At 36.7% G+C, this 13,299-nt stretch overlaps 2 protein-coding genes across 5 annotated transcripts in view; both read right to left on the bottom strand.

Annotated features, from left to right (window-relative positions):
* Positions 1 to 13,299, bottom strand: part of sptbn1 (spectrin, beta, non-erythrocytic 1) — a 196,083-nt gene that overhangs the window by 24,676 nt on the left and 158,108 nt on the right. For all 4 annotated transcript variants that reach the window (XM_051959560.1, XM_051959559.1, XM_051959558.1 and 1 more), the window contains 8 exons: positions 13,062 to 13,152; positions 12,830 to 12,976; positions 11,362 to 11,625; positions 7,114 to 7,338; positions 5,769 to 5,858; positions 3,905 to 4,183; positions 1,615 to 1,745; positions 679 to 883 (listed from right to left, as the gene is read on the bottom strand). In XM_051959560.1, coding sequence (XP_051815520.1) covers positions 679 to 883; positions 1,615 to 1,745; positions 3,905 to 4,183; positions 5,769 to 5,858; positions 7,114 to 7,338; positions 11,362 to 11,625; positions 12,830 to 12,976; positions 13,062 to 13,152 — 1,432 coding nt within the window. The remainder of the gene's footprint in view (positions 1 to 678; positions 884 to 1,614; positions 1,746 to 3,904; positions 4,184 to 5,768; positions 5,859 to 7,113; positions 7,339 to 11,361; positions 11,626 to 12,829; positions 12,977 to 13,061; positions 13,153 to 13,299) is intronic.
* Positions 239 to 13,299, bottom strand: part of slc30a6 (solute carrier family 30 member 6) — a 580,472-nt gene continuing 567,411 nt past the window's right edge. The window contains exon 16 of the transcript XR_007947027.1: positions 239 to 460. The gene's annotated coding sequence lies outside the window, so the exon portion shown is untranslated. The remainder of the gene's footprint in view (positions 461 to 13,299) is intronic.

Here is a 13,299-nt window from a genome sequence, read left to right on the forward strand (position 1 = left end):
TAAAAAAAAGAGAACATAAAATGACTTTTTATTATTACCATATAAGACTTATGATATTGAATAACAGTTTAATGGGTTGCACTATAAAAAATATTAATGAAAAGAAGAAGGCACATTAATTAACAGAACCATTTGTTAAGTAAAAAAAAACAATTATTTATGACTTTTACTTAAAGGGGAACTTCGTTTTTTTTCAACCTGGGGTCTGTTTTCATATGTCATTTCATACATGTGAGTGATAGAGAAATGAATTTTCGACATAGCTCCAGTATTTAGCCAGGCAGGCAGCTTAGCAGCTCAGCTAGCAGCTCAGCTAGCAGCTCAGCTAGCGAAAAGTATGGGGCAACTTGCCTCCCCGCGTCAAAGTCCGCCCTAACGTGCTTTTTTCCGCACACTGACCGGCTCGGATAGTCTCAACGAGTGTCCCACAACATACTAGAGATGAGAAGTGAACGAAAACCTCCACATTACTTGGCGATCGCTATTTGTTAATCGCGCGAGCTATCGCACAATTTCGGATTGAGATTTGCTTTCTAGTGTCCTGAGATTTGGATACAGACCACAACAAATAGCGAAATAGGAGCTAAAATTGAACTAAAATTAAACTCTAAGGACTTCATAGAAACTCATCTTTGACTGTGCACTAATAAAATAATGAAATGAATGGGTTCTACTAACGGTGACATGTTCGTAGTCCTGCCCCAGCTCGTGGGATCCGGCCACCACCTCCCTCTCAGCAATCCACTGCTCCAGGTCGTCCACCTCCCGGTTGAGCTGGAAAAGACGGAAACGCTCGTCCAGCTTTCCCCGACGCTCCTCTGACAAGTCCTTCAGTCCGGCATAAAGCTTATCCACCTGAGACTGACGCATACCGATGCGCTCGCTGCAGGACAAGTACAGACAAATTATTGATTATTACTAAGGAGGTTGTTTTTGGTCTCGATGATCCGAGTCATTAAATATTTAGTCCAAATCCAATACCGTTTTCCTTAATAATATACACTTCAAGTACATTAACCTTGTTTTAAAGCTCCAGAAGGACACTGTCCAATGTGTAGTGTAGAGAGATGTGTAGTGGGATGTACCCAGGTACCACAGTCTCAAAACGATGGCGTAAACCTGTATTCTCTACATGCATGCTAGAAAATGCATTACAGATTTATTGTAGCATCTGATTGTTCTACCACTTAGCATGTAGCAAACACAAGAAGCACCGCTCAATTTACCAGCAGTTTCATGTTGGCAAGCAGAGAGCACTGTAGGAATTTATCTATTAAAGTAGCACCATGACAAAGACTTATGTGTCGCTTAATGACCTCCGAATAGATTTCAGCCTAAGATTACACCTTAGTAGCAAATCTGAAAGAAGCCCTTTGTCCAGTATTCTCAATTTGTGTTGTATAATGTTGATTGATAACACTGCTGATTATTGATTTAGAAAACTAATCAAAATTTGCACCTCTAGCTGACAGAAACAAAACATCGTCCTAAGGTTCAGGCAAATAATGATCAGTTAAAAATGCTTTGATTCTACTCTTTAGTCCCTAATTATTACTGTGTTTCTTCCTTCAGGCAGCCCAGTGTTCCTGATCCTGAACCCCTCAACCTCCTCACCTGTCTGGATGTCCGGCAGCCACCAGGCCTCGGCTGGTGCTGGACAGCTGGTGGACAGTGTCGGCATAGTCCTCCACTGCCTGCTCCAGGATCTGATGCTTCTTCAGCATGGCCACCGAACTCTGCTCGTCCTGTCAAAGAGACACATGAAGATTTAAGCTAAAAGTCAATACTAATATTTACTTTCCAATACAAGCTGATAGAGAAATTAAAAGCATATGAGGATGGAAGGATGAACTGGAGAGAAAGTGGAAAAGAAAAGTGAAAGTAAAAAGAGAGAAAAATAGAGCTTCGGGAAAGTTCGAATAATTGGAAAGTGATGGACAGATGGTGATGGTTTTAAAAAATTTCCCTCAAAAGACAAAGTCTAACACAAACTTATTAACTAATCAGTTCCTAATGAAACATTGCAGCTGTGGTTTTAAATTCAGTAAAATTCCAGTTTCTACAAAAAGTCAAATGCTGCAGTAAATCACAAACTACCCAAACCTCTTAGATCAGATTAAAAGCGAGGACACAGTGAATCCATGTCTTGTAAGAAGTGTTGGAGTCCTTTTAGTTATTTTTCTGTCAGAGTGTTGAATAAGTACTGACCAGAGCAGAAACAGCAGCACAAAATAACAGAGAACCAACAAAGTAAGGAACTGACAGGTGAACTAAAACTAAAACTAAGAAAAAGGAAGTTTTTGACTCAGAGGAGAGAGAAGTCAACTGACTTGATCCTCTGACAGTAAAAAACAAACTGTGCTTTAAAAACTGAACAACAGGTGAAGTCTTATAGCTGCTAAGAAAAATTACTAAGATCTGATCACTCCTGTGACTTTATGTTTATTGTCAGAATGTATTCAGAAAAGGTGTTTCCATCTCTCACCTGAAATCTGAAGTTTTTTTAGAATATTTTTTAAAATGTTTAACTTTTATTTAATCAAAATTTACCATGGAAACACAGAGAGTGACTTAAGTTTAAGATCAGTTTGTTTCACTTTGCCTGTAATGTAAAACAGATTATATCCATTTCACCGTATCTTTATGTTTTTATGTGTATTTCATGAGTATATTTACTCAAAAACACCTGTTTTTCTGAGAATTTAACCCCTTCACATGCTGAATGAATGGCATTTATGCTAGGTAGGAAACTTCTTGTTATGAACTGGAAGGCCCCTTCTGCTCCCACAGCTGCTATGTGGTTCATCCAATCTAAGAAATGTGTTGCTTCACTTTATTAATTTTTGTACATAGTTTTCTTATTTGTTATTTAGGCCCCAAAATGAAGTTCTGTGAAATATTTTTTCTTAGAATTATGACAATTTCAGATGTGGAAACTACTACATTTTCACTCTTATCTTATCTGAGAAAAAATTTTAAAGAAATTTAGTGAGGACACAGACTGTCTTGGCTAAATTTCATATATAAAGGTTCAAAGTTTATTGTCATATGCACAGTAAAGAGACCTTTTGCTCTGTACGAGGAAATGTATTCTTTGCTAACCAAAGTGAATGTCAAACAATGTAAATATATTGTATGAAATAGATTTTAAAAAAGATAAACAGAAATAAAATTAAAGAAAACAAAAAAATAGATAAAGGCAATTGGATTCATGCGTAGGGAACAAAAACTTGTGTTCATAGGTGTCTAGATGCTGTCATTACACACTACCGGTCAAAAGTTTAGGGTCACCCAGACGATTTCATGTTTTCCATGAAAGCTTACACTTTTATTCATGTGCTAACATAATTGCACAAGGCTTTTCTAATCATCAATTAGCCTTTTAACATAATACCACAATATGTAGCATTACAACACAGAAGTGATGGTTGGTAGAAATGTTCCTCTGTACCCCTGTGTAGATAGTCCAATAAAAACCAGTCTTTTCCAGCTAGAATAGTTCTTCAGCATATTAACAATGTGTAGACTGGATTACTTATCAATTCAATGTTATCTTCATTGAAAAATACTGCTTTTCTTCTAAAAGTAATAACATTTATAAGTAACTCCAAACTTTTTAGTGTGTGGGGAATGTATAAGCTGCTTCCATGTTGTCTTCTTTTTCACATTTAACTACGTGTAAGGGTTATTTTGCCCTAACAAATGTTCCCATAAATAGAACTTGAGTTTCAAGTAACAAACAAGTGAACGAAATCTGACACAAACTGACCTTGATATTCTTAACAGTGTCATTTTTAAAATTACTTTTATCAATCTTGTCGCTCAAAATTAAAAATATATCCAACAAAAAACAAAGATGTAAAAAAAAAAATTCCTCCCTCTTCTGTTGTTTATTTCTGCTCACCTTGGCCTTCTCCTCGGACATCATGTAGAGCTCCTGTTCGCTCATCCAGGCCTCAGCCTCGGCAGCATCGAAGTAGTACTGCTGGGCCTCGTGGGCTTCGCTGAGCCGAGCGTGACGCTTTTCCGTCTCCTTCTTGATCTGATCCCACAGTGTCTGCAGCCCGGTGAGCCGCTGGCGGATCATCTCGGCGGTCGGACTGTCCTCCCTCAGGACATGTTGGCTGCGCTCGAAGATGTCGTCGTATCGAGGCTGGTGGCCCTGGATCTCCTTCTGCAGCGTCTGAGCAGGTCACAGGACACAGAAAAGGGATTAAAATAACAACAACAATCATAATAATATTAATCCTTCACTGAAATCTTCATTTTTTCTTTTCCTTTATCATACTATGGCTTTGTTGTGCATTTATTATAGTTATATTGGTTGGTGTTAGTGGTTTAGATTTATTTACAGTGAATTTCTGTATTTTGCAGTTTGTATATTTTTGCCACGATCATCTCTTTTTCTCTGCTTCTTTGGTCTTTTTTCTTGTTTTTGCTGTGACTGGTTTTCTGTTGCTTTTTTTCCTTTCCTTTGTTTGTAAAGGTGCAACTACTATTGTACTATTATTAACATTAATAGTAACAATAGCCTTCTTTTGTATAGCCCCATCTGAAAACTATGTTACAAGTTCTTGAAAATCAAAACAAATGTCAAATTAGAGACAAAAACAAGTTATAATAAGTTAAAACGAAAAAAAGATAAAGACTCAAAATTAAGACCATTACGGCATAGAGGTACTTTATCGTTCAAGTGGTGACATCTTACAATTAATTCTAAAACTCACATATGGTCACTTCTTTTAATGCGTGTCAGAAGCCCGCAAGTGGCATTTTGCATTAGGTGCTCTCAATATGATAGTATGTTTGACATGCTGATAACAGAATAAAGTGCTTTACAACATGCATGAATGACTTTTTCTAAGTCTACAGGGGAAAGAAACAACCTGCTCTTGTAGTTGGCTGTCTCCGCTGTGCAAAGCAACACAGTAAAAACTACCTGAGTGTTGAAAACAACCCCTTGTAATGGAGGAGGCTGCAACTATATTCTCTTTGTAAACTGCTTCTGTTCCTTCCTTCCATCCTTTCACCATTTTTTACTTCCTGTATTTCCACCTGCTTCCCTGCCCTGAAATCTTACAGCAGCTTTGAAAACGTGGTACTTAGCGCGGAGTGCAGTTACAGGTGAAAGTCAGGAAATATAGGATTAAAAGGTTAACCCTTTACGCTTCAGTGCGTCGATGGTGTACTGCCGGCGGTACACCTACTAATTTGCATAGGAATTTCAAGAATGTCCGACGGCTGCAAACACGATTATACAAACACTATACGCCGATGGAAAGCTTAGATTCTCATGAATCCGCCGGTATAAACCACTTTCAGATGTGATTACTGCAGTGGGTAATATAAACACATTTGTCCGACAAAAACAAATATTCATCCATCCGTTCTCTATACACGGCTTCAACGTACACAGCGAGACTCACATTTCCGGGTTCATTATTACACACAGAATAAAAGATTCCACAAAAAACGGCCATAATCCAACCTTTTACATCCAGACAACACAAGCCAGTAAAATATTTTGTCCAAAACATGTCCTGAAGTCGGTATAAAATCCACGAATCGGTCGTTTTCAAGGAAATGCACCTTGCTATGTGCGTCCAATATTCCCTGTATTTTTCGTCATTTTTTTTATTTAAAAATAGAATATTAGCGATTTTTTGTACTGAAAACGGCTGGAATTGACTGAAGCTTAAAGGGTTAACAAGAGATGAAAATGTGACTTTTCAGATGCAGGATTCAGTAAATGTTGAGAGTTTGAGTACCTGGTTCTTCTTGATGAGCAGCTGTACAGTCTGCAGGTTGTGTCCGTGGTCGGTGGAGGTGGCCAAAGGCATCCTCTCCTCCACCCACAGCTGCAGAAACACACATTAAATCAGTTATTGTGTTGGAGTTCAGCTTGAAATCAACACTGTTACATTTTAATGCAATTACAGCTGCTAATACTCCCTGTAATACTACTTTTCATTGATGGTATTACTTCTTACTTTTCTGTTCTACTGTTAGCTTATTTACATTTTAAGTATATATTACAGGCCAAATGTTTCAAAGCAAAAAAAAAAACATCATAGTTTCATTGGCATACTTTTAGACAAAATAAACATGATGATTATAAAGAGTCACTCACCAGAATAAATTTTTACTATAATTATCAGGTATTTGTATCTTGTTTCTTTACTCAGCTGTTTCTTTCTGTGGTAGTCATAGAGATATGGACACAGTTGAGCTTTATTGTGATTTTTGGTTGCAAACTCTCAAAAGCCAAAAAGCTACAGAGAATAATGCAACTCTGATTAGGTTTTTTTTTATTTTTACACTGAAGGTGTCTTGTACATCTTCTCAACCCTGAAACTAAACCCTCCTTTTCTTTTGTTAACATTGATTCAGTAGTTTTCTGGTAACTTCAAAGTATAGCTAAAGGTAAATTGAGGAAATTGGTGCATATCAATGAAAGCAAAGTATGATCCCACAGTAAATACATCCCAGAATCCACAGAATTCATACTGGTTTTTAAGAAAGACATTGTGAAACGAAAACTGCAGTTGCTTCCAAAGGTGTGGCCTGTAGTATAGCTATTACAGGTTTAAAAAAACATTTATCTACACTTCAGCTCCTGTTTACAGTCATTTACTTATTAAAAAATCTCCAGTGTGTGTGGAAACTGACAAAAAAGTCTCAAATGTGTTAATCGAAGTAAATAATTTTGGGTGCAAATAAATGAACAAGTCCATGCAACCAGTGTGAAAACTTAATCTGGAGCCCTGAGCCAGTTTTAACTTTATTATCGTTGCTAAAAATGCTAAAAATTTTGATGATAATGACACTGTAGGACCATCTGGTCCACCTACCAACACTCCTGGTAACAGTAATGCAGTAAAAGGTACAGCAGTACTTCTCCAAGTACCGTAAATACTTTCTATTTGTCAGTGTTTTAACTATTATGCAGAAAAACATCAAATAAAAACTTCAATCCAAGTCATTTTGATTCTAAAACTCCAATATCGTTTCCTTTTTCAGATTCGTTTTTTGATCAATTAAAGTTACTTCTGTGAAACCTGTGAGTATCTCTGACTTCTTCAAATCAAGTTGATCTGTCTCCAGTCTACTTACGATCTCGTCCTCCACGTCCCGGTTGAACTGGTGGATCTCGCGGGATGCCATCAAGTTGTCTCGTCTCTTCTTCAGTGGGTCCTGAAGCGACTGGAACTTCTTCTCCACGCTGATCCTCTGACCGTCCACCTCGTCAGACCCTTTCCCCTCCTGGCTGAGGGCCTGAGACTGGCTCCGGAGCTCCTCCACCTCCTTCTGACGCACCTCCACCTGGCTCTCCAGGATCTGCAGGACAAAGAGGAAAATGGGTTATGGGTCGGACGGTAATTAAAGGGAACTATTCATACAAAATAAAAACTAAAAATCACTTAAACAGAATAACAGAATAAATACAATATGTTCTGTAAAAAAGAAAGTCAAAATAATAAAACATTTGCTGTGAAATCAAACAGATGTGAATTTTGATTACAATTCAATGTCCACTACATGCTGCTGCTGAAATGTAGTTTAAAAATTATTTCAGGTTTTGAATCTACGTTCAAGTTTAATTCTATTTTATATTAATATTTGGAATTATAAGAAATTTTGTTTGCTTTTTTTTTTTTTTACAAATGTGACTAATGAGTAACATCAAATCATGAAAAATAAAAAATATATATAAAATATAATATAATAAAAAATAAAAATATAACTTAAAAAAAAGTTTTGATGTGGAGCAAAAATGTCCACAGAGAAAGAAGTCAAAACATAAAGAAACAATAATATCGAAAAGAAATATAATTTAGGTCTATTATAATTCTAAGAAGAGCTACACATTAAAAAGGGAATAAAAATAATACAAATAATAATAAAAAATCAAAGTATCCACTAAATGTGAAATTAAAATTCATTAAAAAATAGGAAACAGAATTTAATCTAGCTGAGAGACGAATCACACATGTAGGAAAAAAACAAAACAAAAAATTAAATAATAAAATAATAAAATCTGTGAAAATCAAAATAAAATTAAAATTTACAAATGTAAAGTAAAAAATAAGAATTTAGCTAACATAAGAGCAAAATTTTGGGGAAAAAATGTAATGATTAATTAATTGAAATTAATTTTAAAAAGCTGATAGAAAAGATAAAAACACAACACTGAAAAATAAAAATGTAAAAAAAGTTAAAAATAAAAACATGAAAAAAAAGTTAAATATTTAAATTAAAAAACACAGAGGAGTCACTTGTCTGGTCCTGACCCCCTTTCCTAAAAAAGGAAAATGAAAATATAAAAATGTAGTAAAAAAAAAAAAAATTCAACAAAAAAAGTCATTATGAAAATTAAACCACATTCCTCAGAGGCCTCGTCTCATCTTCTGCTTTCAGTAGCAGCGTTAAGGTCCAAAAAGAGATTAAAAAAAAACCCAAATAAATAAAATAAAATGAGTCAGACAGTGTGACAACAGTCGGCGAGTAAATAACAACAACAGCAGCAGCAAAAACAGGTAACGGGAGTCTAAAAATAAGAGCAGAGAGGAGGAGAGGATTTGTTTCTCATCTCTCTTTCTGTTTAACAGATCAAACACTCTGCTAATGATCTCCGTCCAACACACACACACACACACACACACACACACACACACACACACACACACACACACACACACACACACACACACACACACACACACACACACACACACACACACACACACACACACACACACAATCATCCTTTAAACGGCTGCAGCTCTGTCCCCATTTAAACACATTTCTACTATCTTTATGAGGACCCTTATTCATTGTAATTCATCCTCACACATTGCATTTAAACCTTAACCACCACTACTAACATAAATCCAGATTATAAACCACATAAAACCTCAGTCTAAGGACAATCCGATGTCTAAGACTCAGTGCGGTCCTCACAGAGATGTGAATCCAAAAGCTTCTTTGGCTTGGTGTGGGCTCGTAGCACTTCAAATGAAAGATTACATAACTGCAGTGTGAGCACAGAGTGTGAGATGAGCACCGGTGGATGAATTATGTAAAGGCTGCTTCTTGCCTGAGTGTAAAAACGGGGAAATTACAGATTCCTTTCAGGAATTTTTGAACTTTTAATCATAAAAACTAGCACTGGTTCATTTCACAATTTGTCAAAACTGCAGGAAAACATCAAAATTAAATCAATCACTGCTTATTTTAGCTTGGAATGACTCAATTTAGAGGTGATGTTGCGTGTGCAGATGAAATTAAATCATAATGAGCAGCTCAGACTAGTAATTTCACTTACAAAGCTCATTAGAGGTGAACCTGGAAGAGTGAATTCTGAAAACAAGGTTGAAAATGTACCTTCATGCAAACATGCTGATGCTTTTTTCTTACAATTTTCACCAATTTTTAAAAAAAAGTTAAGGTAAATATCCTCTTTTATTGTTGCTCTGCAAGCTGAAGAATGACAGCTTTTTTTATTCTAATCTCCTTTTAAGCAGAAATATACGCACAAAGACACATCTCTACTTCAAACAGTAGAAAATGTCAGATTTTGGTGCTGCTTTCAGGTGTTCTATGAAAGAACACCTGAAATAGAAAAGGAACATTTTACAGGCGAGAAGTTGTCTTACAGCAATTTAAGGTTCAAATACTTTGAGTTTTATATACCCATTTGCACCTCTGAAAGGCATGTTATCTTTAAAAATCTCCAAAATTACACCATTTATCAGCATGGAACTGGAAAAACAGAAGGAGTCCTTTTCAGTACGGAAAATTGACCAAAGCTTAAAATTGTGATATTTCATCAAAAATCACTTGAATTACACATGTCTCACTTAAAAATAGTTTGTTTTAACCAGACTCTGCAAAAAACTAAAAATCCTGCACTCTTGGGCGTAACTGTGAAACCTTCAGTGATTCAGCTGTGAACAACAATCACAGACAGAAACTCAGACAGTAGAAAAATATGGAAATAAATTAGAAATGTAAGTAGTAAAATGTCTTTATTGCATTAAGCCATATTTTTCTCCATTATTGGCAACACCCATGCACATTTGGAAAAATGCTGCATAGGCCTATATCGGTTGCAGTTTAATTTTTTTTTTTCAAATTAACAAAAATTTCTGTTTTTGTTGTTTTTCATGATCTCTGTCATTATGAGTGTGCCATACAGTACATAAGACATGTTTCCACAGAGGTGCAAGACTGTTTCTCGCTGTAAAAATAACTCCACTAAAGCTAAAAATTAGTCCAAACGCTGGTTGAAGGTTAGAAGTTTAAACAGAATATAAGTAAAAGTATTTCATATAGAAAGGCTGAATTGATATTTAACTAAATCTACTGTATCATATATATAGATCGCACATTTGTTGTGATTATTTTAATTGTGTATAGACCTGATGTCTGTATTACAAAGTCTGATTTCCAAGTTCCAATATGGCCGCCATGCTGACAAGTCACTACAATCAACGGCAGCTGCCAATAAAGATTCATTGTCTGAAGTTATGGATGTTTTCGAAACATCTGTCCAGGTATTCCAGATGCAAAACAACCTCTTTTCACATTATAATAGCAAATATTAACATGCATTGTCGCTGTTAAATAAATAATAACGATAACTGTCGGGAGGCTGATACATGAAGTCTACATCTGGAGAGTCAGACTAATAGTGAACAAAAATTACAGCTGAGTGTGATGGAAATGGCATTCATTTCACAGATTTTTGATCATAAACTAAAGCGTTTTTTGGTGTAAATTAAAAATTGACCAGATAATGGTGTGAGATGAATATCTCAAATAAATTTCATGGCAATTCATGTGGTAGTTTTCATCTTTAGGGCAATAAACTACTTGAAATAGTAGCTGCAGGCAAGCAACAGAGATACAGAAATTAACCACTAACTGCTGAGAAAATGTGATTCCATTGTCTAGTTCAGCAGTCTCCAACTGCTCTCCAGAGACATTTGGTTTTTACAAATTTTGTTGGGGTTAGACTGATGGCTTCATTTATCGGCATGAAAACTGGCAAAGTAATACATTTGAATTCTTTCTGTGTGGCCCAGTAGCAGTCCGTGGCCTGGTGGCTTGGGGGGTCAAAAGCTTAAAGAGCTGAAAATCTGAGATTAAACAATCCTTAAAAGCAACTTATTAAACCTGCACTATGTGAATAAAAAGGAAGTAGTAGTAGTTCCCCATTTTGCTTTTGATTCTCAGTGGAAGAGAAACTCTGCTGTCAAACTGAAAAAGACTTTACAGGAACTGAGTTTGTTTCCAGAATGTGTGAATGAATACTGTGAAACTCAGGACACTATTTAACATCCCTGATTGACTTCTTACCTGCTGCTTCTTGAGCAGGATGTTGACCGAGGTCAGGTCTTTCCCATAGTCGTCGGACTGCAGCTGTCCGTCCAGGTTTCCCAGCCACTTGTCCAGATCGGCGCAGCTCTGAGTGAACAGTTCGGCCTTGTTGGCGTCGAACAGACACTTGGCCTTGGTCTGGGTCGTCGACTCCAGGTCCTGCCACATCGTCTTCAGCGACGCCAGCTTCTCCTTGACCATCGCCTCTGTCTCTGGTTTCTCTGCCATCAGCGCCTGACCGTCCTGGAGGGAAGTTTTAAACACTCAGTTTCTATCAACAGATCTGAATTCAAAAGCCTCTTATTTATTATACTGTTCACTGTTTTTAATCATACTTGACCTACTGTGCAGAAATATAATACTACATTAAAACCAGTAAAAATAAGATCAAAAAAATATTTATATAGTGCATAATGTAATATATAATGAGCACATGTAGCTGGTAGGAGCTAATATGTTAAATTTCATCCTACTTGTTTTCATACATTGTTTTAGGTCCTAGATTCAGTTTTGTGTGTTTTTCATTTTGTGTTTCTTTTTATTTTTTGCATTTATGACACTGTGGCATATCTGAAATAAAAAAGATAAATATATGCTCTCAGACATGGTAGCTTTATCAACAAAGACCTTAAGAAGCTTCAGAAATAGCAGCAGGAACCAAAAACTTCATTTTTGTTTCAAATTTTTGCTGTTCTTACTAAAATAAAAGCTTGAACTTTTAACGTGAACACTAATTGTGTTTTTGATTGTGTGATTTGAGTCAAGTTTTGCAGTGTGGTTGCACATGAATGCTTTGTCCTGATTTCAGAACCCTCGATATACAAAGGAAACCTTGCTGTTTCACTGAGAAAGAAACAGATTCATGCAGACTAGGGATAGACCAATTACTGGCCTGGCTGATTTTCATGGCTGATTCCTGGCATTTTTTTTTTAAATTAACAGCATTGGTAAATTGTTGGCTGATTATTGATAAAGTAAATGTGTCTGATGCAGCCTCCTTTCTCTGTCTGTTGTCGCTCTGTGGTCTCACAAATGTCTCTCAAGCAGCAAAAACTGAACAAGAAACACAAATCAGTAATTAGCTTCTGTAACAGTGGCATTAAGGGACTTCCAGTGAGCAATACAAACGTTGCAGGAGCACTAGGAGCAGAGCATCACTGCACAAGGAGACCTTTTTGATTTTTAAAGGCGCAGTTTAAACTTTTTGATCGATTCTTGTATTAGATGAAGACTGATTCCAGTTTGTACTAAACAGGTTGCAGGATGCCAGTTTACCAGCATTTACAGTGGAAGAAATCAGCTCGATAGTTACAGGAATGTCAGAGCAACTCTTTCATAGAGCAGAGAACATTTTACACGTTGTTTCTCTATTTTTTAAGCTTTCACCCTCAGCTCTACTTTGAATGCTACCTTTGAATGCTATCTTTTTCTTTCCTCCTCTCCCTACCTTGTCGATCTTGTCCAGCCACTCCTTGTTGGACTGCAGTTCGGCCATGAACGCCTGGTGTTTGAGCCACTTGCTGTGCAAGTTCCTGGCCTCATCGTACGACATGTCCTGAGCCGTCAGCATCTTCTCGTTGATCCACAGGGACAGCTGAGGACACACGATCAGTAAATTACCTCGACTAGTAGCAGCAAAGGCAAATACCCATCAAAACAAAGATATGAGCGTGTTTTACCTCCTGGCAGTCCTGCAGGAACTTCTGCAGATCTCTGTTGTCCTTCAGCCTTGCCAGCAGGTCGCTGGCTGCTGCTCGGTTCTTCTTGTGTCTGTAGAACAAAATAAAAATAGGCTTATTCCCCTGAATTTACACCCAGAACTTACATTTAGGGTTATGAAACTGTCATACTTGCAGCTTGTGTCACGAAACTGCTGATTTGCTGCAGGAAATTAAGTTAATAACTGCTTAAATTTTG

The sequence above is a fragment of the Acanthochromis polyacanthus genome, chromosome 15 (assembly GCF_021347895.1).
Source record: "Acanthochromis polyacanthus isolate Apoly-LR-REF ecotype Palm Island chromosome 15, KAUST_Apoly_ChrSc, whole genome shotgun sequence".
Taxonomy (NCBI): Eukaryota; Metazoa; Chordata; class Actinopteri; family Pomacentridae; genus Acanthochromis; species Acanthochromis polyacanthus.